Source organism: Ovis canadensis, chromosome 3, assembly GCF_042477335.2.
Source record: "Ovis canadensis isolate MfBH-ARS-UI-01 breed Bighorn chromosome 3, ARS-UI_OviCan_v2, whole genome shotgun sequence".
Classification (NCBI taxonomy): Eukaryota; Metazoa; Chordata; class Mammalia; order Artiodactyla; family Bovidae; genus Ovis; species Ovis canadensis.
The window spans coordinates 161,200,169-161,225,917 of NC_091247.1; the positions used below are offsets into that span (position 1 = coordinate 161,200,169).

Sequence of the window (25,749 nt, forward strand, 5' to 3'; positions counted from 1 at the left end):
ATGTAATAAAGAATACATAATTCAATACTGGGTTGCAGGTAGCTGGAACAAATTAAACAAAATATATATATACTGTTTGCATTGTCTCTGGGTTTCTGGGTGAATCAGAAGGGAGAGAGAATGACTTTTCTAGGATTTGAATTTAAAATGAAAGTTCTCACCTAGGCTTACTAGAGATAAGTTTCTGTTGCTGTGTTCTCATCTCGTTAACCTAATTTACAGTAAGTTGTTCCTGGTCTTCCAACAACACAAGAGAAGACTCTACACATGGATATCACCAGATGGTCAACACTGAAATCAGACTGATTATATTCTTTGCAGCCAAAGATGGAGAAGCTCTATATAGTCAGCAAAAACAAGACCAGGAGTGGACTGTGGCTCAGATCATGAACTCCTTATTGCCAAATTCAGACTGAAATTGAAGAAAGTAGGGAAAACCACTAGACCATTCAAGTATGACCTAAATCAAATCCCTTATGATTATACAGTGGAAGTGAGAAATAGATTTAAGGGACTAGATCTGATAGATAGAGTGCCTAATGAACTATGGATGGAGGTTCCTGACATTGTACAGGAGACAGGGATCAAGACCATCCCCATGGAAAAGAAATGCAAAAAAGCAAAATCGCTGCCTGGGGAGGCCTTACAAATAGCTGTGAAAAGAGGAGAAGCGAAAAGCAAAGGAGAAAAGGAAAGATATAAGCATCTGAATGCAGAGTTCCAAAGAACAGCAAGGAGAGATAAGAAAGCCTTCCTCAGTGATCAATGCAAAGAAATAGAGGAAAACAACAGAATGGGAAAGACTAGAGATCTCTTCAAGAAAATTAGAGATACCAAGAGAACATTTCACGCAAAGGTGGGCTCAATAAAGGACAGAAATGGTATGGATCTAACAGAAGCAGAAGATATTAAGAAGTGGCAAGAATACACAGAAGAACTGTACAAAAAAGAGCTTTATGACCTAGATAATCACGATGGTGTGATCACTCACCTAGAGCCAGATATCCTGGAATGTGAAGTCAAGTGGGCCTTAGAAAGCATCACTACGAACAAAGCTAGTGGAGGTGATGGCATTCCAGTTGAGCTATTTCAAACCCTGAAAGATGATGCTGTGAAAGTGCTGCACTCAATATGCCAGCAAATTTGGAAAACTCAGCAGTGGCCACAGGACTGGAAAAGGTCAGTTTTCATCCCAATCCCAAAGAAAGGCAATGCCAAAGAATGCTCAAACTACCTCATAATTGCACTCATCTCAAACGCTAGTAAAGTAATGCTCAAAATTCTCCAAGCCAGGCTTCCGCAATACATGAACCGTGAAATTCCAGGTGTTCAAGCTGGTTTCAGAAAAGGCAGAGGAACCAGAGATCAAATTGCCAATATCTGCTGGATCATGGAAAAAGCAAGAGAGTTCCAGAAAAACATCTATTTCTGCTTTATTGACTATGCCAAAGCCTTTGACTGTGTGGATCATAATAAACTGTGGAAAATTCTGAAAGAGATGGGAATACCAGACCACCTGACCTGCCTCTTGAGAAACCTGTATGCAGGTCAGGAAGCAACAGTTAGAACTGGACATGGAACAACAGACTGCTTCCAAATAGGAAAAGGATTGCCAGGAGAAATATCAATAGCCTCAGATATGCAGATGACACCACCCTTATGGCAGAAAGTGAAGAAGAACTAAAAAGCCTCTTAATGAAAGTGAAAGAGGAAAGTGAAAAAGTTGGCTGAAAGCTCAACATTCAGAAAACGAAGATCATGGCATCTGGTCCCATCACTTCATGGGAAATAGATGGGGAAACAGTGTCAGACTTTATTTTTGAGGGCTTCAAAATCACTGCAGATGGTGATTGCAGCCATGAAATTAAAGGATGCTTACTCCTTGGAAGAAAAGTTATGACCAACCTAGATAGCATATTCAAAAGCAGAGACATTACTTTGCCAACAAAGGTCTATCTATCAAGGCTATGGTTTTTCCAGTAGTCACATCCAGTAGGATGTGAACATTGGACTGTGAAGAATGCTTACCGCCAAAGAATTGATGCTTTTGAACTGTGGTGTTGGAGAAGACTCTTGAGATTCCCTTGGACTGCAAGGAGATCTAACCAGTCCATCCTAAAGGAGATCAGTCCTGGGTGTTCATTGGAAGGACTGATGCTAAAGCTGAAACTCCAATACTTTGGCCACCTCATGCTAAGAGTTGACTCATTGGAAAAGACTCTGATGCTGGGAGAGTTTGCGGGCAGGAGGAGAAGGGGACGACAGAGGATGAGATGGCTGGATGGTATCACTGACTCAATGGACGTGAGTTTGAGTGAACTCTGGGAGCTGGTGATGGACAGGGAGGCCTGGCGTGCTGCAATTCATGGGGTCGCAAAGAGTCAGACACGACTGAGGGACTGAACTGAACTGATTCCTGGTCTGTAAAAAGTAAATAGTACTTGTTACTACCCTGAAGCCTCAAGGCTGCATGTTCAGCATTTCTCGGCCTCTAAGTTTCAATTTTTTAAGGACGCAGGCTTCACCCGTTCAGTCATCCTACACAGATTGAGCTCCAACTGCCTACGGGGCGTTGTCCTGGGCACTGGGAATAGAAGCATATCCATTAGGTGGACTTGGGTGTGCGGAAAAGAATTTATAACAGGCTCTTCTGTCAGAGAGCTTTTATGTAGGTGCAGAAAGAAGAGCTACGTCTCTACTCGGGAAAAATTAGAGAGCTATGCCAAGCAATCTTATAATCAAGTGCTAAATCTGTGTGGTTGATCTTAATAGAGCTCTAGGATTTTTTTTATTTAAAAATAAATCGGTAAATTTCATCTCGTTCAAGTTTGTAATAGAAAACCAGACCAAACCCGAGGCCTCGATGCTTGGTCCACAACAGCTAGGCTAGGGGAGGGTAAGAGGCCGGGGTGAGCAGAGGGCCCCAGGATGCTTGGCAGCGAGCCCAGAAGGACCAGCGTCTCGCCCCGCCCATTGTTGTCGGGAACTGAGACCAAGATTGGGGGGCGGGGCCAAACGCAGGGTGTGTGTGTGTGTGTGTGTGTGTGTGTGTGTGTGTGTGTGTGTGTGTGTGTGTGTGTTGGTGTGTTGGGGGTCGGGGCGCGGTGGCGGTTCAGGGGGCCGGACGCAGGAGCTCCGAAGCCGGGGGCCCGGCCACCAGCAGCCGGGGGCCCGGCCACCAGCGCCCGGGGAGGCGGCCGCGCGATTCGGCGGCTTTGTGGCGCGCGCGGGTTCCACCGCGGACGGCGCGGAGGCGGGGTCGGACAGAGGCGTCCGCGGACCCCGGCACTCGGCGGGGCCGGGGCCGCCCCGCATGGCCAGCCCCGCGCGCTGCGGCTTCCCAGCGCGCAAGAATAGCCGCCTGGACGCCTTCCTCCGGAGGCATCTGCCGCCCGAGGTCTACGACGCCGTCCGCGCCTATGAGCAGTGCATCGTGGTATCTGACTCGGAGAAACATACCCTAAAGTACGTGGTGCTCACTGACCGGCTCATCTACCTGACCGAGAACCCGCCCAAGTCCATCCGACGAGTCGTGGCGCTGCGGGACATCGTAGCCATTGACCTGGTGAGGCGCGCAGACGGGCTCGCGAGAACCCCTTTCTTGGGCCCCCCGAATCCCTGTTACTGGCGGGAAGGAGGAGGAGGAGGAGCTTCCTCACCCTGCCCGGGATTCTTGTTCTCTTTAACATATACTTTCCTGCTAGTAGCCACATAGGAAAACTGGATTGCTGTATGCATTCCGAATAAAGATGCTTTTACCATTCTTATTTTGTGTACCGGTCATCCCTGTCCCCTCAAATAGGACAAGAGATTTGAGAACATAGCCTCCTACTAGAAGTGCGCTTTAAGGTAGTTCTCTCGTTAATTAAGCACCCACGGTGGGTCAGGCACTGTGCTAGGCTCTGAGGATGAGAAACTGAAACAGGGGGCTTTCCTGGAAGGCTCTGTGGGAAAGACAGGAAACCAAAACCAATGCAAAGAAATGCCATGTGAGAAGTGCGAGTATGCCTCGTTTATTTATCTTTAGGGCTTAGCCCATGGTAGGTACTCAATATGAGTAAGTGAATGAACGGATAAGTGCATGCATTGATGAGATTTGTATGGGACGCATGGCAATCTCTGGCAGGTATTTCATCCAATCCAGGCTCAGGCCATGCTGGGAAAACTTCCTGGAAGGAGTGTCATTAGAGCAGGAGCCTTGAAGGAGATACAGTCGGTCTCAGTTTTTAGTTGCTGCTACTGTATCCCTTTCATCCAGCAATAGATTTACCTTATAAACCAGCAACAGCTTGGAAGCAGTCTCCTCTCCAATTACTGTTTCCCGCCCCCCTTGGCTCCCTTTGTCTGAGTTGCTCTCCAGGTGTGTTCTTCCTTTTTCCACTGGGGACAGGTGTCTAGCCTCCTGTTTCTTTCCCTCGCTTGAGTCTCTGTGTCTCCCAGGGGAGAAGCTAGCAAGCCTTGATGGGGTCAAGAAAATCATAGCTTCTTTGGATCATGTCTGTAAGAAAATAATGAAATCGAATGAAAAAAGTGAAAGCTTTTTCTACTTAAAATACCTCCGTGGGCTGATATCGCTATGCTGATTTCTTTGCTTCATTTTGATCTCAGGTGGCCTCAGCCTGCAGGGGATTGAAGCAGGATTCCTGGCCAGAGATTGAAGTCAGCCACCGAAGGGACAGCACTGGATCCTAGACTAGAACATCAGGGACCAGTGGTCAGTGACAAGGCCCTTGCCTGTCAGCTGTGTAGAAATGAATTCCCACATAGAGACAGAAAGTAGTGCAACAAGGAAAGCATTTATTAGGAGAAAAAGGGTACTGTGGATAGACACACAGGTGGTCTCAGAGAGTTGCGCCCTTGTGGTAGTTTGAATCACTTTAATGGGGCATTTCTTCATGTTTCCTCTGGCCAGTCACCTTGCTTTGCCTGGTTGAGTCATATACATCAGGGTCTTTCCATGTGTGTGCATGCATCCCTTAGCCAAGATGGATTCTAGCAAAGAGGCCAATCCATAGGTTGGTATCACTTAATATGTGATATGGGGTGGTGCCCCCTCCCTTAGACCTCCAAGAAGCCTTTCTGTGCATATATAGTTAAGACGGTCTCCTTATCCGCAAGAGTGATAAATATGTGGTCTCTTTAATCTGGGCAGGGCTTAACTTCTCTTTCCTTCTGCTATTTTGGAGTATCTGTCCATAGGGGATGAACTCCAGCTGTTCAGCCTGGGGCTCATCTATCTCCTGCCTTAATTTGAGCAAGAGTTGGAAGTAAAACTACCTTTTCCTCACTGCTACTATTTGCATTCTCTTGAACTAAAATTTAAAAAAATTTAAATTTCTGACCAAATGTTTTAGAAAACATTAAATGGTCAAATTTTTTTCTAGTGTCTGCAGTGTAAACATGTATTCTTTGGACAGAAAGTAATGATTTTAGGATATTGTTACTCTCTCGCAAAAGAGACAGTATACATATGTCGATAAGTGTCATATAGCTTTCTTTTTAAGCTGTCAGAATCTGCAAAGTACAGTAAAGCTCCCTAGGTCTCCCAAGGTAAGAATACTACAGAAACACATACCTGATCATGCTTGATGTACAAAGTTTACCTTGCTGGCATATAGGAGACTGTGTAATGTCTATAAAGGTACTGAACAAGTCTCAAGATTTCAGCATTGTTGATAGAATTTTTTTTTTTTGGCTGTGTTGGGTCTTTGTTGCGGCATGTGGGACTGTTCAAGTTTCGGAGTGTGGGCTCCAGAGCATGAGGGCTCTGCTGTTGAGGGATGCAGGCTGTTACCCCACAACATGTGGGATCTTAGTTTGCTGACCAGGGATTGAACCCACATCCCCTGCAGTGGAAGGTGGGTTCTTAACCACTGGACCACCGGGGAAGTCCCTGTTGGTACAATGAATGTCCATCTTACACAATATAGTTTAACTTTGGTTAAAGCTGTGGAAGGCAGAATAATGGCTCCCCAAAGATATCTCCAGAACCTCTTTCTATTTTATATTACTTCCTATTTTATATTGTACAACAAAGGGGAATTACAGTTGCAGAGCTTCCCAGGTGATGCAGTGGTAAAGAAGCTGCCTGCCAGTACAGGAGACAGAGACATGGGTTCGATCCCTGAGTCAGGAAGAGCTTCTGGAAAAGGAACTGGCAACCTTATATTCTTGCCTGGAAACTTCTATGAACAGAGTACCCTGAGAGGTTACAGTTCATGGGGTCACAATGAGTTGAACACAACTGAGCAACTGCACACATATGCTAACCAGCTGACCTTAAAATCGGGAGATTATTTTGGATTATGCATAAGGTAAATGTAATCACTACATCCTTAAAATTGAAAAAGAGAAGCAGAAGAAGAGTCAGCAGCAGAGTGATGCGCTATAAGAAAGACTGATTTTGAAGTTGGAAGGGGGCCACAAACCAAGGAATGTGGATAGCCTCTAAAAGCTAATAAAGGCACAGAAACATGTTTTTCCCTAGAGCCTCCAGAAAGAATGCAGTCTTGCTGATACCCATTTTAGATCAGTGAGACCCATTTCAGACTTCTGACCCCAGAACCATTAAGAAAATAAGTTTGTGTTATTTAATACCACCAAGTTTATGAAAATGTGTTACAATAACAATAGGAAATCAGTACAGAAGTGTTTTCTCTTATGATGTTTTAAAATGGGTAATTGTTTAAGAAATATTATTTCAGTGAGTAATAAGTACAGTCATGCCAAGCACAAATGCCTTGACAATCTCTTTTGCTGAGTTTTTATTATAGTTCAGTGGCTTGTACTAAATTTGCTGACCTACTGAGTGCAGCATTTTAACAACATCATTTTAAGGATTTTTTTAATAGCTCAGCTGGAATTCCATCACCTCCACTAGCTTTGTTTGTAGTAATGCTTCCTAAAGCTCACTTGACTTCACACTCTAGGATGTCCGGCCCTAAGTGAATGACCACTGAGTTTTCCAAATATGACCACTGACCATCTCAATGACCACTGTGGTTATCTGTGTCATTAAGACCTTCCTTGTATAGTTCTTCCATGTATTCTTGACACTTCTTAATCTCTTCTGCTTCTGTAAGGTCCTTACAGTTTCTGTCCTTTATTGTGATCACCCTTGCATGAAGTGTTCCCTTGATATCTCCAGTTTTCTTGAAGAGATCTCTCAGTTCAGTTCAGTCACTGACTCCTTGGGACCCCATGGACTGCAGCACACCAGGTCTCCCTATCGATCACCAACTCCTGGAGCTTGCTCAAACTCATGTCCGTTGAGTCGGTGATGCCATCCAACCATCTCATCCTCTGTTGTCCCCTTCTAATCCCGCCTTCAATCTTTCCCAGCATCAAGGTCTTTTCAAATGAGTCACTTCTTCACATCAGTGGCCAAACTATTGGAGTTTCAGCTTCAGCATCAGTCCTTCCAATGAATATTCAGGACTGATCTCCTTTAGGATCCTTTGGGACTGGTTGGATCTCCTTGCAGTCCAAGGGATTCTCAAGAGTCTTCTCCAACACCACAGTTCAAAAGCATCAATTCTTCAGTGCTCAGCTTTCTTTATAGTCCAACTCTCACATCCATTCATGACTACTAGAAAGAGATCTCTAGTCTTTTCCATTTTATTGTTTCCTCTATTTCTTTTCATTGTTCTGCACTCAGTATGACAGCATATTTGGAAAACTTGGCAAAGGCCACAGGACTGGAAAAGGTCAGTTTTCATTCCAATCCCAAAGAAAGGCAATGCTAAAGAATGTTCAAACCACTGTATAATTGCATTTCACATGCTAGCAAGGTTATCCTCAAAGTCCTTCAAGCTAGGCTTCAACAGCATGTGAATTGAGAACTTCCAGATGTACAGGCTGGGTTTAGAAAAGGCAGAGGAACCAGAGATCAAATTGCCAATGTTTGTTGGATCATGAAGAAAGCAAAGAAATTTCAGAAAAACATCTGCTTCGTTGACTACACTAAAGCCTTTGACTGTGTGGATCACAACAAACTGTGGAAAATTCTTAGAGAGGGGAGTACCAGACCACCTTATCTGTCTCCTGAGAAACCTGTATGTGGGTCAAGAAGCAACAGTTAGAACCAGATGTAGAATACCTGACTGGTTCAAAATTGGGAAAGGAGTAGGACAAGGCTGTATATTGTCGCCCTGTTTATTTAACTTAAATGCAAAGAGAGAGAGAGAGAGAGAGAGAGTGAGTGTGTGTGTGTGTGTGTGCTCAGTCATATCTGACTCTTTTTTGACCCTACAGACCATAGCCCCCAGGCTCCTCTGTCCATGGAATTTCCCCAGCAATAATACTGGAGTGGGTCACCGTTTCCTTCTCCAGGGGATTTTCCCAGCCCAGTGATCAAACCTGCGTCTACCTGTGTCTCCTGCATTTCAGGTGGATTCTTTACCACCACTGAGCCACCAGAGGAGTACATCATGTGAAACGCTGGGCTGGATGAATCACAAGCTGGAATCAAGACTGCTGGGAGAAATATCAACAACCTCAGATATGCAGATGATAGCACTCTAATAGCAGAAAGTGAAGAGGAACTAAAGAGCCTTTAATGAGTGTGAAAGAAGAGAGTGAAAAAGTTGGCTGGAAACTCAACATTCAAAAAATGAAGATCATGGTATCTGGTCCTATCACTTCATGCCACACAGAAGGTGAAAAAGTGGAAGCAGTGACAGATTTTATTTTCTTGGGCTCCAAAATCACTGTGGATGGTGACTGCAGCCATGAAATTAAAAGATACTTGCTCCTTGGAAGGAAAGCTAATGACAAACCTAGACAGTGTATTAAAAACAGAGACGTCACTTTGCTGACAAAAGTCTGTATAGTCAAAGCTATGTTGTTTCCAGTAGTCATGTACAGATGTAAGAGTTGGACCATAAAGAAGGTTGCTGCTGCTGCTGCTAAGCTGCTTCAATCGTGTCCGACTCTGTGCGACCCCACAGATGGCAGCCCACCAGGCTCCTCCGTCACTGGGATTCTCAAGGAAAGAACACTGGAGTGGGTTGCCATTTCCTTCTCCAGTGCATGAAAGTGAAAAGTAAACGTGAAGTCGCTCAGTTGTGTCTGACTCTTTGCGACCCCATGGACTGCAGCCTACCAGGCTCCTCCGTCCATGGGATTTTCCATGCAAGAGTACTGGAAAATACTGAAAAGGCAAGGGTGCCATTGCCTCCTCTGATGAGCACTGAAGAATTGATGCTTTCAAACTGTGGTGCTAAAGAAGACTCCTGAGAGTCCCTTGGACAGCAGGGAGATCAAACCAATCAATCCTAAAGGAAATAAAGGAATGTTCATTGGAATGACTGATGCTGAAACTGGAGCTCTAATACTCTGGCTACCTTATGGGAAGAGCTGACTCACTAGAAAAGACCCTGATTCTGGGAAAGACTGAGGGCAGGAGGAGAAGTGGGCAACAGAGGATGAGTTAGTTGGATGGTATCACCAACTCAATGGACATGAATTTGAGCAAATTCTGGGAGATAGTGGAAGACAAAGGAGCCTGGTGTGCTGCAGCCCATTGGTCACCAAGAGTTGGACATGACTTAGCAACTAAAGGACAATGATGACAGCTTGTACTAACTAAGCTTCATAGGGTGTGTGAAAAATGAGTGTCCCCACATTGCTTTATCTAGTGTCAATTAATATCCACAGGTGTAGTTGGCTTGTCATCCCTCTGTGAACATTATGTCTGTCCTTAATACCACATGAGAATTTTCCTGATTTCTGTGTTACGTCAACTGTATTGTCCCCTCATATATATAGTTGTCTGTTACAGTGGATTACATTGTTAGAGTGCCAGGCAGCTTTGTTGTTTAGAATCGGTTCCTCCTTTCTTGAAAGATCAACTGTTTTAATCTCCTTTTCTACTAGGGTGCTGTCTTTTTCTAAGGCTGCCTCTTTAGAATCCTTTTCCGTTCTCAAAGGTCTTCTCATTTTACTGTGCAAATTTGTCTCTTGTTATTTAACTTTCAGTTGGCTCTGGTTCCTAGTGGCCTTTGTTTTCACTGTTAATAAAGCCCCTAAGCAAGCCAATCCTTTATGCCTCTGATCTCTCATTTAGTTCCTGTCTCATGTTCTAGTTACACTTCACAGAAAAAGGAAAGTGCAAATATACAGATTAAATTCTATTCTCTCCCCTAAGAGGGGGGAAAGAAAATGAAAAGAACAACAGTGAGATGCTGTGAAAACACAGAAGTGAGATTTCCATTCTAGCAAAGACAAGTTTGATGTGCACTTGGAGGTCTCAGTAGGGCACTTTTTTCCAAAACAAATTAATGTCAGATTTATTTAAATAATTTAATGTAAGTTTTGGTCATTTATTTTTTAAAACTAATTATTTTAAAAACTGAAATATAATTGACCTATAACACTGGGTTAGTTCCGGGTGCACAACACAGTGGTTCAATATTTCTACACATTACTAATGATCACCACTCAGTGGGTGTTTGATGTGGTTCATCTCCTGAAACAATGGGTTTCCAAGGTCCCTTAGGCAGAGCTTTTGTGAAAGGCTGATATTTTCTTTAAAATTAACTTTTGAAAACTCTAGAGTTTTGCTTTTACTGTGTGCATCACCACACTATTCTTTAAGCACTTCTAAGATTAGATACATTTTTCAAGCGTGCGAACCAACTATCCTGAACAGTGATTTCCAAAAGTTTGCGAACACTGCCTGATTGATACATGTGACATGGCCAATAACTATTTGTTAAATGTTCAACATAATCTGTCTCTTCATTTCTCAATTTATTATTTGCAGTATACACAGGAGTGTTTAGTAGTACATTTTTATTCAGCTTTTGCCTTCTACCTGTGTGGATTTGGTCAAGTTATTCAACCTCTACTTTATCTCTCCATTTCTTCATCTATAAAATGGAGATGATAGCATCATCCTTATAGAGCTGTTGGAAGGATTAAGTTCACTAATAAATGAAACATACTTTAAATAATACTTGGGGATTTCCCTGGAGGTCCAGTGGCTAAGACTCCATGCTCCCAACACAGGTGGCCCGAGTTCAAACCCTGGTCAGGGAATGACATCCCGCATGCCACAACTAAGACCCAGTGTAGCCAAATACATAAGTCAATAAATAAATGTGTTTAAAAAATAAATAAAATAGTACTTGGCACATGGTAGGAGCTATACACGTTTCATTATTATTAATAACCTTTATCCACATACATTAAGTCAACTTAGGTTCATGAATCTGTAAGACTGATATCTCTTTGGGAGATTAGTAAATTTGGGGGCAAAAAAAAAAGAACTGGTTTTTGAGCATTGCTTATGTATTAGGTGTTTTAAAATCTCACTTGTTCTTTTTGAAAACTTGCCCATTGGGTTTGCCGAGTTTAATTTGTTGAAGAACAGAATTTCTGAGCTCCACCCCCAAACCTGTTCCTCTCTTAACTTTTCCCATTTTAGGAAAGTAATGTCATCCTCCATTATCTTTAGTTCTTTCTTTCATTCCCCATATCTTACATATTAGTCTATCCTCTTGATTTGTGTAGAAGAGGAAAAGGTTTTCCTCACCCCTTCTAAGGATCCTGATTAGGTCTGAAAATTAAACTGAAAAAAAAAATAGATGAACAGGGGAAAACTGTACAAACTTGTTTAACATAAATTTTATATGATAAGGGAGACTTTAGAAGGAAATGAAATTCCAAAGAAGAAACAGTTACACCTGTGTGTGGGGGCTTCCCTGGTGGTCCAATGGTTAGAACTTTGCCTTCCAATACAGGGGGTGCAGGTTCAATCTCTGGTTGGAGAACTAAGATCCCACATGCCTCATGGCCACAAAACCAAAACATATAATAATATTGTAACAAATTGAATAAAGACTTTAAAAAATGGTCCCACATCAATTAAAGAAAAATCTTAAAAAACAAAGCAAAAACTGGTGGGTGTTTAAGTTTGATGAAGAATGGAGAGTCATAGAAAAATGTGATAGTTCAAAAAAGCTGAAAAAGCTAAGGGTCATAAACTGGGGGCATTTTAGCGAGGCCTGCTTGTTTGGATTCATCTTAGCATCCCTGACTTGGAGATAAGGTTGTTCCTTTCTTCTGGGTATAGAGAGACCACCTCTCATGAGGGCCTTATGACCCAATTCAGGGAGGAGGCCTGGGGATCAGAAAGACTTTTCTGCATCTGCATTTTCTTGAATGCGTTCAGCTCAGAACACTCAGTATGCTAAGGTACCAACCATATTTTGGAGTAGTGTGTTCTGAACCCTGTCACTTGTCTGCTAAAATGTATTTAACTATGAACTACCTGGAACACTTTCCCTCACATCTTCAGAGGGTTGATTCCTTGGGATGCCTTCTGGGGCCACCCAGTCTAAAGTGTCAGTCCCCAATACAACTACCATATCACTGTTTCAAAGCACTTACCACTATTTGCACTATGAGATTAACGTGTTTGGTGATTTATTCTTACCTGTGTCCCATAGTGGGCTCAGTGGTAAAGAATCCACCTGCCAAGCAGGAGATGCAGGTTTGATCCCTGGGTTGGAAAGATATCCTGGAGAAGGAAATGGCAACCCATATTCTTGCCTGGGAAATCTCACAGACAGAGGAGCCTGGAGGGCTACAGTCCATGAGATCACAAAGGAGTTGGACACGACTTGGCAACTAAACAACAACAACAACAAATGCCCCACAGTAAATGTAAGCTCCATGAGAGCAGGACCTTGTCTGTCTTGTTCATCCCTCTATCACTGTGCGTTATATTCTCTGACACATAGCAGATAGTCAATAACTATTTGTAAATTGGGAGAATGAATAAGTGAATAAATGGATGCTCAGGTACATCATACAGTTCACTTCTTAGAAAGGGAGATCATATTTCCTTATTTCCAAATACTGAGAGACTTGGGAGATTGGCAGCTCATCACACTGGCCAGAGTTACACAGTCAGTTAGAGGCAGAGTCGGACTAAATTCTCATGGGTCTCCTGCTCCTCAAGTTCAGCTTTCTTCATTTATTTTGTGTGTTTGCATGAAATGATCCCTGTGTTGTTTATCATGCATGTTGAGAGGTAGTAAAAACTTATAGAGGGTAAGACCATGTTATGGATACTTCTTTTCATCTTGAACTTTTTTTCCCCCCTGTATTTTGACTCACTTCTTACATTTCAAAGATCTCACTGTGGGAGGTGGAAAAAAGTGGTAAATTCTTATCAGTCATTTTGGCTGCTGCTTAAGAGTTTGTTTGCATAGAATATTTTGGATATTGCATTCAAGTCTTGAGAAACTCTAAGAGGACCAGCAGTTTGTCAGCCTGATTCACTGCTCTGACCCTAGTGACTGGTCAGAATTGTTCAGCTTAAGCTGCACTAAGAAATCACCTCAAAGCCTGAGTACTTTCACACAGCACAGAGTCTAGTCTTAGCTACCTGTCCATGGTGGATTAGCAAAGACTGTTCATTTTACTCACAAGGTGTGTGATACTTAGTTACCCATTTTAGCATCAGAGGTTCCCTTTTACCACATGCTTGCTTGATCACCAGGGCAGGGGGGGATTGCCTCTGCAAATTATGCACTGGGTTTTCATCTTCTACCCAGGGGCATGTCCCTACTTTTCACATTTCATTAACCAGAGTCGGGAACATGGCCATGCTTAACATAAAAGGGGGTAGGAAAATATGATCCTACCATGTGTGTGTTCCACATGTCTGGAAGAGAGGATAGGAATACTTGTGAACAGCTCTAATGCCTGCCTCAAATTGCTGACATTTTATTGAGTGCTTACTACATGCTACCCATCTGCTGTTCTGAGGGCTTGATGTGAAACTTCTTTATCCTTACAACAAGCCCCAGATGATACTGTTACCTCAGTTTTACAGATAAGGAACCTGAAATAGAAGGATTGAAAGCAGTCTGCCCACTGTCACCCACCAAGTGACAGAACCAGAATATGAACCCGAGTCATTTGGCTCCAGAGTCAGGGCTCTTAATCTCTAGGCTACAGCTGCCTTAGTACCTAGCGGATCTTTTTTTTTAAAGTTTTCATTGACTGGATTTCCAGAAGACTCTAAACTCTTTTGAGAATAGAAACTGTAATCTTATGTTTTGTATGTTTCAACTTTGTGCTTTGTATCAGGAACTCAAAATATCTACGAGTTGAACTGAATAAATTAGAAACTTGATAATCAACTGCTGAAAGCTTAGGGTTCCTTTTTTCTCTGAAATTAAACGCTGGTAAAAGAAATCCAATGAAATCAAGACTAAGGGGTAAGGTAAATATAGGATTATTCACAAAATACTGGAAAATAAAGGAGGGTTTTCCCTTCTCCCTGCATTTTGAAAGTAGTACTTTAATATAAGAGAAACTGGTACCAGTTGCAAATATAAATATGGTCAAAAATGATGCAGACTTATTCATAAGTGATATATTATTCTTAGTGTAGTGAAAGTGTTAATCACTCAGTTGTGTCTGACTCTTTTCCGACCCCATGGACTGTAGCCCACCAGGATCCCCTGTCCATGGGATTTCCCAGGCAAGAATACTGGAGTGGGTTGCCATTCCCTTATCTAGGGGGATCTTCCTGACCCAGGGATTGAACCCAGGTCTCCTGCATTGCAGGCCAATTCTTTATTGTCTGAGCCACCAGGGAAGCCCATTTTATTCTTAGAGATTTAGTCAAAAAAAATAGGGATATTTTCAAGTAAAGCCTATTCATTTAATAACAAGAAAGAGCATTCACCTCTCTCCCCAAATGCCTTTTGCTGCCATCATCAGAGACAAGTGCCAGACTGAGTGGACCATGAATCTGGCTCAGCATTGCACTACTGAAGTTCTTATGAACAATCAAATATCAAGAGTTATAACACACACCTATTGGGTATGTACTGTGTGCCAGCCACTTTAAGTGGATTATCTCATTTCATTGTATTGATTCTTTCAGGAAGGAGATGTTCTCTTTCTTGCATAGATGAGAATACTGAGGCAGAGAAAGGGTAAATACTTGTACAAGTTGCAAAATCTGAAAACATGTGACCTGGAATGTAAATTTAACCTTTGGACATCATAGCCAGCATTCTTTTAACCAGTATGCATATAGTAACAACTGGCCTCCTGCAAATTTATGGTATTAATATTTCTTGAGAAGCTTTTAGGTTTTGCAATAGGACAACAGAGTTACCTCAGTATGCATATTGCATGGTTTCTGAGTATCGGGTGTCAGGAACAAGGGGAGTGGATAAACAAAACACCTTTTCCATCCTCCCACCCCACCTCTCTGTATTCAGGATTGTTGTACTTCACAACTGAGGCTGGTGTCATTGCTGCTGATGAGGTTTAAGGACAGGTTTGGCTGCAAAGACCCAGATGGAATATAGTATCTTTTTCACAGGGCCAGGATTTGCAAGGTTTTTTTTTTTTTTTTTCCTTTTAGTATTCCTCAGGTGTGGCTCTCGGTCCTGAGGCAATGATTTTTCAAGCAAACATTAAAATAATCTAGGGACTCTGCAATATTATGTGAGGGCAGTGCCCCATTCTCTCTTTTTTTTCTTTTAAACTTTTTTTGGGGGTAGATTTATTTATTTATATTTTTTTAAATGTTTGTTTATCTTTGGCTGTGAGAGCTTTCTCTGATGGCTGAGCCTGGGCTCCTCTTGTTGCAGAGTGTGGGCTCTAGGGCACGCGGGCTCGGCAGTTGTGGTGCATGGGCTTAGTTGCCCTGAGGCATGTGGAATCTTCCTGGGCCAAGTCTTGAACCTGTGTCCCCTGCATTGGCAGGCGGATTCTTAACCACTGGACCACCAGGGAAGTCCCCCCATTCTCCTAATGGGTAATTCCTTTTGAAATCTATGAGTGGATCATCACACCAGCAATATTCATACTTTCCAAAAATAGTTCACCTACTCAGATTTCCTCAGGAACTGGTATGCTAAAGCCCAAGGAGAGTACAATGGGAAAAAACCACCTGGTGGAGGCTGCACAATCACCACAGTGGAAGGCTTTGCCAAATGCTAAATGTTAGAACTGGACATGGAACAGCAGACTGGTTCCAGATCAGGAAAGGAGTATGTCAAGGCTGTATACTGTCACCCTGCTTATTTAACTTATATGCAGAGTACATCATGAGAAACGCTGGGCTGGAGGAAGCACAGCTGGAATCAAGACTTCCGGGAGAAATGTCAATAACCTCAGATATGCAGATAACACCACCCTTATGTCAAAAAGTGAAGAACTAAAGAGCCTCTTGAAGAAAGTGAAAGAGGAGAGTGAAAAGTTGGCTTAAAACTCAACATTCAGAAAACAAAGATCATGGCATCTGGTCCCATCACTTCATGGCAAATAGATGGGGAAACAGTGGAAACAGTGTCAGACTTTATTTGGGGGGGGGGTCCAAAATCATTGCAGATGGAGACAGTAGCTTTGAAATTAAAAGATGCTTGCCCCTTGGAAGAAAAGCTATGACCAACCTAGACAGCATATTAAAAAGCAGAGACATTACTTTGGCAACAAAAGTCTGTCTAGTCAAAGCTATGGTTTTTCCGGTAGTCATGTATGGATGTGAGAGTTGGACTCTAAAGAAAGCTGAATGCCGAAGAATTGATGCTTTTGAACTGTGGTGTTGGAGAAGACTCTTGAGAATCCCCTGGACTGCAAGGAGATCCAACCAGTCCATCCTAAAGGAAATCAGTCCTGAATATTCATTGGAAGGACTGATGTTGAAGCTGAAACCCCAGTACTTTGGCCACCTGATGCAAAGAACTGACTAACTAGAAAAGACTCTGAAGCTGGGAAAGATTGAAGGCAAGAGGAGAAGGGGACGACAGAGGATGAGATGGTTGGATGGCATCACCAACTTTATGGACATGAGTTTGAGTAAACTCTGGGAGCTGGTGATGGACAGGGAAGCCTGTAGTGCTGCAGTCCATGGGGTTGCAGAGTCAGACGTGACTGAGCGACTGAACTGAAATGTAAAAATAGCTTCCACTTGGGTGTAAGCTTAACTGCAGTGTGACATAGGTGATAGCTAACGTGGTTTAATTTGAGCGAGGTTCATTGATGGCCTCTCCATATACTGATTGGCCATTTCATCAGGATATTAAATATTTTGGGCTTGTCAGTGGTCCTCCAGATTTGCTCTGAAATAATCTTGGAACAGGTGATTCATTACATTGCAATTTGAGTAAATTTTTTTTTTACCTGCTTTCCTCCCTTTTGGGGAGATTGTAGAGTTAGAATGTGCTCTGCAGAGGAAGTCAGGTCCTGAAATGACAATAGAAGCAGAAAAATGTCTCACAGTTTACCTGTATCAGGGCCTTACTTCAACTACCTACTGTCCCATTAAGTAAAAGTGAAAAAAAGTAAAACTGTTAGTCGCTCAATCGTGTGCGACTCTTTGCGACCACATGGACTGTAGCCCACCAAATTCCTCTGTCCATGGAATCCTCCAGGCAAGAATGGGAAGACATCCCCTTCTCCAGGGGATCCTCCCCACCTGGGGATCAAACCCACGTCTCCTGCATTGCAGGTGGACTTTTTACCATCTGAGCCACCTGGGAAGCTTATTAAGTAAAATAGTCTCCAAATAGATGTTTGCCTTCAGTTTTTCCCTTTTCTTCTGGTTTATGTCTTTCTTCTTTCTACACTGAATAGTTCTACTGAATGTATGTTAGATTTTATAGAGAGCATTTTACCAGTGTTTTGAATTACTAGTAGTATTCATTTATACTACAGATGCATAAATGAATAAAAAATAGAAACTGATTTTGAATAACTCATAATTTAGAGAGGAAGGTAAGCCAGATGGAAAATAAGAAAAAATGATAAGTAGATGATTATAATGGAATATGAAAGCAGATTAAATAGAATATTTTGGGATAAGAGAAAGTGATATATTCTTTCGGGTGGATGAATGGGTAATGGTTCACCGAGGAAGTAACTTTTGAGTTTCATCTTGAAGGAAGATTAGAAGTTTCTAGGTGGAAAAAAAAAAAAAAGGGACAGAGTACTCTTAAAAGGAGGGAATAACAAGTACTTCATCAGCTTTCTACAATATGTGTGTGTGCTAAGTTGATTCGGTTGTGTCCGACTCTTTGTGACCCTCTGGACTGTAGACTTCCAGGCTCCTCTATCCATGGGATTCTCCAGTCAAGAATACTGGAGAGGGTTGCCATGTCTTCCTCCAGGTGATCTTCCCAACCCAAAGGTCGAACCTGCGTCTCTTATTTCCTGCACTGGCAGGTGAGCTCTTTACTACTAGCACCACCTGGGAAGCCCTTTCTTCAGTATGTTTTACCCAAATCAGTGGAACCTAGTAGAGCTTATTTTAGCGAAGGTCACATAGCTGTTCTGTTTCTACCTGTCTTTTCAGTTTGTTCAAACTAGGATCCAATCAAGAATCACACATTGCATTTGGTTGTCATCTCTCTCATATTTACTTTTCCATATGGAAAACCTCAAGCATAAAGAAACTAGAATAAAGGACTGCATTTAATATTTCTTATAGGTTGCTGCTGCTGCTGCTGCTGTGTCACTTCAGTCATGTCCGACTCTGTGTGACCCCATAGACGGCAGCCCACCAGGCTCCCCCGTCCCTGGGATTCTCCAGGCAAGAACACTGGAGTGGGTTGCCATTTCCTTCTCCAATGCATGAAAGTGAAAGTGAAGTCGCTCAGTTGTGTCCAACTGTTTGCGACCCCATGGACCGCAGCCTACCAGGCTCCTCTGTCCAAGGGATTTTCCAGGCAAGAGTACTGGAGTGGGGTGCCATCGCCTTCTCCGTCTTATAGGTTAGCTAGTACCAATACCTTTTACAAAATTCTTTGGGATATAGATACAGAATTCTTTATAAGGAATGTTCTTAACAAAATGCATAGGTAAATTACATATTTACATATATTCTCCTCCCACAAAACAGGACTCAGTAGATACCCTTTGCCTGCATCTTTGCAGGGAAGCTCTTGTGGTTCTTTCTGATCATGCAAATACATTTCCTGAAGTAGTCATTAACAAAGTTTTAATATTGTAATGTTATAAAATATATATATTCAAGCTGAAAGAGACCTTAGTTGATTCCACATTTCTCATTTTAACCTGAGAAAATCACAGCCAAAGATAATAAGTAACTTGACCAAAGCCACATAATAACAATAATGGAGACCACATTAGAAATCAGATTTCTTAACTGCTAGTTCATAGTGTTTGCCCAGCATTCCAAATTTCCATCAAGGTGACCTAGTTTGGTCATGATGTACTTAATAATTAGGGCAACAAAACAATGAATTGGTTCATAAGACTTTAATGAGAATAATTCATACCAGTTAACCTGATTGCTGCCTGCTTGATGGCTTTTCTTTAGGACACGTTAGTACCTTCCACTTAGAAATCTGATTTCCAAGCGATTTTAATCCTGACCTTTGTACATGAGTTTATGTTCATTTTAAAGGCTTTCTTAGTCTGAGGTTCTCTTTCATGTATCAGTCCCTCTTTGATATCAGGCCTTTGATAGAAACTCTGTAGGTGGGCAATTCATGAAAATGGGTAAGAAGTGAGAGTTACCTATCTCTCCTAAACTAAAGGAAATAAAAGCAAAAAATAAACAGTTCAGTTCAGTTCAGTCGCTCAGTCGTGTCCGACTCTTTGCAACCCCATGAATCGCAGCACGCCAGGCCTCCCTGTCCATCACCAACTCCCGGAGTTCACTCAGACTCACGTCCATCGAGTCAGTGATGCCATCCAGCCATCTCATCCTCAGTCGTCCCTTCTTCTCCTGCCCCCAATCTCTCCCAGCATCAGAGTCTTTTCCAATGAGTCAACTCTTCACATGAGGTGGCCAAACTACTGGAGTTTCAGCTTCAGCATCATTCCTTCCAAAGAAATCCCAGGGTTGATCTCCTTCAGAATGGACTGGTTGGATCTCCTTGCAGTCCAAGGGACTCTCAAGAGTCTTCTCCAACACCACAGTTCAAAAGCATCAATTCTTTGGTGCTCAGCCTTCTTCACAGTCCAGATCTCACATCCATACATGACTACTGGAAAAACCATAGTCTTGACTAGACGGGCCTTAGTCGGCAAAGTAATGTCTCTGCTTTTGAATATACTATCTTGGTTGGTCATAACTTTCCTTCCAAGGAGTAAGCGTCTTTTAATTTCATGGCTGCAATAACCATCTGCAGTGATTTTGGAGCCCCCCAAAATAAAGTCTGACACTGTTTCCACTGTTTCTCCATCTATTTCCCATGAAGTGATGGGACCGGATGCCATGATCTTCATTTTCTGAATGTTGAGCTTTAAGCCAATGCTTTCACTCTCCTCTTTCACTTTCATCAAGAGGCTTTTCAGTTCCTCTTCACTTTGTGCCATAAGGGTGGTGTCATCTGCGTATCTGAGGTTATTGATGTTTCTCCTGGAAATCTTGATTCCAGCTTGTGTTTCTTCTAGTCCAGCGTTTCTCATGATGTACTCTGCATATAAGTTAAATAAGCAGGGTGACAATATACAGCCTTGATGTACTCCTTTTCCTATTTGGAACCAGTCTGTTGTTCCATGTCCAGTTCTAACTGTTGCTTCCTGGCCTGCATACAGATTTCTCAAGAGGCAAGACAAGTGGGATCTAATTAAACTTTAAAGCTTTTGCACAGCAAAGGAAACCTTCAACAAAACAAAAAGACAACCTCCTGAATGGGAGAAAATATTTGCAAGTGATATGACTAATAAAGGATTAATATCCAATACACATAAACTTCAGTTTAAAAAGAAAGAAAAAAGAAATGAAAGCCAAATGGGTCCATTTAGTATTTAGAAAATTCGGAGTTTTTGAGGTTTCTGTGACATTTGTTACCATAGTAATAAGGTCTGTACAACAGTCTTTGTCCTTAAACACTGTCTCACAATAAGATTACAAAATACAGAAACACAAAAATCTACCTCATCATACCATTGCACCATCTCATAATAGAAGCAATTTTATTTTTAGACCCACAGTATGTTAGGTTTTTTTGGGGGGGCATATATGTTTTATACTTTGCATGTCAGTTGCATAAGTTAAGAGCACAGGATTCATTTTGAATATTTGGTCTGCCACTTACTAGGAAAGGAACCTTGGACAGGCTACTTAACTCTCTCAGCCTCAGGTTCTTCAAATTCCCTTGTAAAAATGGGAATAGTTTTACCTACACTAGGAGTTCTGTGAGAATTCAGTGAGGTAATACCTATAAAGAACATGTAATAAGTATTCAGTAAATGTTAAATTTTATTACATTTTGTAAGATACTGTTTGAACATTTAATCTCTTTTTCCCATCTTTACTATGGAGCAAATCTGGCCTCAAGGATCAGAATCTTATGAGTTCTTTGAAAAGGAAGGACAGGAAGGTGGGGCTGACTCCTCAGGACTTAATAGCCTGGGAAAGGGCAAGGATCTGCAGTGCCCAAAGGAGGTATAACCAGTGGTATAGGCAGCCAATGGCCTTATGCTTGGGTTGCTGTTGTTCAGTCGCTAAGTCGTGTTGATTCTTTGTGACCCCATGGACTGCAACACGCCAAGCCTCCCTGTCCGCTACTATCTCCTGGAGTTTGCCCAAGTTCATGTCTGTTGAATCAGTGATCTCAACCATCTCATCCTCTGGCCCCCTCTTCTCCTGCTTTCAATCTAACTCAGCATTAGGGTCTTTTCCAATGGATTGACTCTTTACCTCAGGTGGCCAAAGTACTGGAACTTCAGCTTCAGCATTAGTCCTTCCAATGAGTATTCAGGGTTGATTTCCTTTAGGATGGACTGGTTGGATCTCCTCGCAGTCCTAGGGACTCTCAAGAGTCTTCTCCAGCACCACAGTTCAAAAGCATCAATTCTTCGGCACTCAGTTTTCTTTATGGTCCAACTCTCACATCTGTACATGACTTCTGGAAAAACCATAGTTTTGACTATCATGGACCTTTGCTGGCAAACTGATGTATTTGCCTTTTAATGCTTGGGTATGGCTGTCCAACTGTGTAGGGGGTCCCCAAGACTATCTTCATGGTTGATGGATCATAGAAGGACTCACAGGACTCAGACATGGTTTATTATAGTGAGAGAATACAGATTACATTTAGCAAAGGGAGGTGTGTAGGATGGAATCCAGGAGATACCAGGTGCAAGCTTCCAGGTATCCTTGTCCAGTGGAGTAGCATGTGTGTGTGTGTGCTAAGTTACTTAAGTAGTGTCCAACTCTTTGTGACCTCATGGACTGTAGCCTGCCAGGCTCCTCCATCTTCCAAGATGCAAGGTATGAGCAGCTCAGACCTTGAGAGTTAACCCTTTCCTGCACACCTACCTGCTTTTTTAACTTCACAGATTGAGAGATGGTATTCCTGGTTGGTGAGCCAGCATGGTTTTTCTTCCTGTCACATAAGCAGTGAAACCTAGCAGGACTCTGTGGGGCTCCTAGCCACGGAAGCCTTTCAGACAGTTGCTAATCAGGGAAGGGAGGGGAAGCAGAGACAAGGGAGGAACAGCCAAGAAACAATATGGCAACCTTGGGGCAGGGTTGGTGTTCCTCTCCAAGGGATGCTTGCATGTGTGCGTGCTATGTTACTTCAGTTGTGTTTGACTCTGAGACACTATGGACTGTAGCCCGCCAGGCTCCTCTGTCCACGGGGTCCTCCAGGCAAGAATACTGGAGTGGGCTGCCATTTCCTCCTCCAGGGGATCTTCTCAACCCAGGGATTGAACACGTCTCCTGCGGCTCATGCACTACAGGCAGGTTCTTTACCACTGAGCCACCTGGGAAGCTCCCCCTTAAGGGATATACAGAACAATTTCTTTGAGCACCTTACAGAACTAAAACTCCCCATAAATGGAAAATGTTAGCATTCTTCACTCCAGAGAGGAACACCTGAGGTCAGATTAAAGGAGTACAGGCCCTATACACCCTGATCCTCATAAACACCCTTACCCTTGAACCAATGCTATAAAACCCCTCATGAAGTCTTCCTGGGTTGGGACACACAGTTTTTCAGGGGCACAAGCCTGCTTTTCCTGGCACAGCAATAAAGCTATTCTTTTCTACTTCACCCAAAACTCAATTTGGCACTAGTGTACAGAGGCTGAGTTTTCTTTTTTTTTTTTTTTTAGAGGCTGAGTTTTCAGCATCAGTAATACAGGTTTTTTGTTGTTGTTGTTGTTGTTTTAAGATTTTCCCCAAGACTAAATTTTTTTGAGGCGGGGACATGTGGCTTGCAGGATCTTAGTTCTTTAACCAGAACCTGTGTATCCTGCAGTGGAAGTGTGGAGTCCTAACCACTGGACTGCCAAGGAATTCCCCCCAAGACCTAGCTTTTAATAGGAGGATAGCTGCTGGTGCTCTTGGACATGGTTGGAGCATGGGGTTCCATATTAGTAGTGACGGGAGTCAGCACCTTTTTCAGAGGCAAAGAAAGGTCATATTTCAGGAAGCACTATAATTGATTAATAGTCTTCAGTTCAGTCACTCAGTTGTGTCTGACTCTTTGCAACCCCATGGACTGCAGCACGCCAGGCTTCCCTGTCCATCACCAACTCCCAGAGCCTGGTCAAACTCATGTCCATCGAGTCGGTGATGCCATCCAACCATCTCATCCTCTGTCGTCCCCTTCTCCTCCTGTCGTCAATCTTTCTCAGCATTAGGGTCTTTTCCAATGAGTCAGTTCTTCGCATCAGGTGGCCAAACTATTGGAGTTTCAGCTTCAGCATCAGTCCTTCCAGTGAATATTCAGGAGTGATTTCCTTTAGGAATGACTGGTTTGATCTCCTCGAATAGTCTTAGAGTTTTTATAATATTGAGAGGGAGCACTTAGGAGGCTGTTGAGAAATAACTCCACCTTGTCAGCCTCAGTGTCTAATGAGAAAAGGCAGACAGCTAAAGTTATCATTTATATAAGTGGAACAGAAGAATACAGCACTGGATCAGTAATAATTTAATACAGTTATATTTAAAAGAGGTGATTTAAATATGGGCAGCTGTTCTTTAGAAAATCGAACGTATGCAGTCATAGGCTTAAAGCTCACAACCCAGAAGCAAAAAATTCAGAACAAATTAAAAAAATCGCCAAGCTATGGAGGGAACTTCCTGATTCAGAGAAAAAGATATATGAAGATGCTTACAGGGCAGACTGGCAGGTTTACAAGGAAGAGATAAACAGAATTCAAGAACAACTAACTCCAAGTCAAATGGTATCTTTGGAAAAAGAAATCATGCAGAAACGTTTAAAAAAGAAAGTGTTTATAAAAAAGAGAATAAAGCTGAAAGCTATAAATGAAAACTGGAAAAATCTCTCTAATTCTCAAAAGCAGCTATATATTCAGCTTGCTAAAGATGATAAAATTCGTTATAACGAAATGAAATCTTGGGAGGAACAAATGATGGAAGTTGGACGAGAAGATCTTATACATCGCTCAATTAAATACCCAGCAAAAAATGACCCTGAGAAGTTTTAAAATAGGAGATTGAGTTATGTTCATAATGGATAGACGTAAGAAACCAACTAGGTCTCAATACCTGAAGCTGGTGTAAAATTAGAATGGATAAAGTTGGTGAACATTTATATCTAATTCCTTTTCTGTAGCCCATGGACTTCTGCTAGCCGATTCAATACATTTTGTATTGATGTCTTGCTTTTGAAAACCCAGATAAGAGTTCATGTGGAATTTATTTTGTGTTTAGGAACTACTGAGCATCACAATAATCCATGAAATGTAGCTGCTGCTGCTAGTCACTTCATTCGTGTCCGACTCTGTGCGATCCCATCGACAGCAGCCCATCAGGCTCCCCCGTCCCTGGGATTCTCCAGGCAAGAACACTGGAGTGGGTTGCCATTTCCTTCTCCAATGCATGAAAGTGAAAAGTGAAAGTGAAGTCGCTCAGTCGTATCTGACTCTTAGCGACCCCACGCACTGCAGCCCACCAGGCTCTTCAGTCCATGGGATTTTCCAGGCAAGAATCCTGGAGTGGGGTGCCATTGCCTTCTCCAGTGAAATGTAGCAGTGCATCATTTTACCTTTGATAAAGGTAAATCAGACTGTGAAGTTTTTTTATACTTGATGATTATGCAAAAAATATTCTTGTTTCCTTATATTATGGAAGCAGGAGTTTCCTATTCATAAGTATCTCAAAGTCTGTAGAAGCCATAGTGTTCTATGGTATAACTGCATTTTTAAAAGAGCATCCAGAACTCATGCTGGTAAATTCCAAATCCTGGGTATAATTCATATTGTAATCAGAGTTGATGGTTGTACATGTGAGGAATTTCTGGTGTCAGTTGCAGCTTTTATAAAAGGGATAGATTTATAAACCTTTTCCTCATTATCTTTTAACTAAATTAAAAACTAAAAAATTATGAACCAAATATATGCATATTGTTTTATATTGCATAGAATAAAAATTATGTGTTTCTTAATTATGTTTTAAGGTGAAACATTCATTTTATAGCTTTCTGGGATTTTTGTTTTTTTAAACAAAGTAGGAGTTTGTATACTGAATTATTTTTTCTCTTATGTAAATATATTTATCCAGAAAGTAGAGAACTTGTTTGGTGTAAGTTTTGAAATGAGAGATCTAAAAAAATCATATGTCTCCAAAGTCTCTCAAATTGGAACCTATAATCTTTAAACATTTGCATAACATATAAAAGCCTGTATAATAATTAATAGACAGTTCTAGCCTGATGCCCACATCCACCCCACTGCCTGCTTTTCATGGCCTTGTCAACTAAGAATTGTTCACAGTTTTAAATAGTTTTAAAAAAAAGCATACTTCAAGACACATGAAAATTA

The 25,749-nt window shown here is 42.1% G+C and overlaps 2 protein-coding genes across 7 annotated transcripts in view; one reads left to right on the forward strand and one right to left on the reverse strand.

Moving 5' to 3' along the window:
- XPOT (exportin for tRNA) overlaps positions 1–25,749 on the reverse strand; it is a 175,880-nt gene that overhangs the window by 51,378 nt on the left and 98,753 nt on the right. The window lies entirely within an intron of this gene.
- The window catches only part of C3H12orf56 (chromosome 3 C12orf56 homolog), an 86,858-nt gene continuing 64,000 nt past the window's right edge, over positions 2,892–25,749 (forward strand). Inside the window, exon 1 of the mRNA XM_069584746.1 lies at positions 2,892–3,565. Within this exon, the coding sequence (XP_069440847.1) occupies positions 3,314–3,565 (252 nt within the window). The 5' untranslated portion in view covers positions 2,892–3,313. The remainder of the gene's footprint in view (positions 3,566–25,749) is intronic.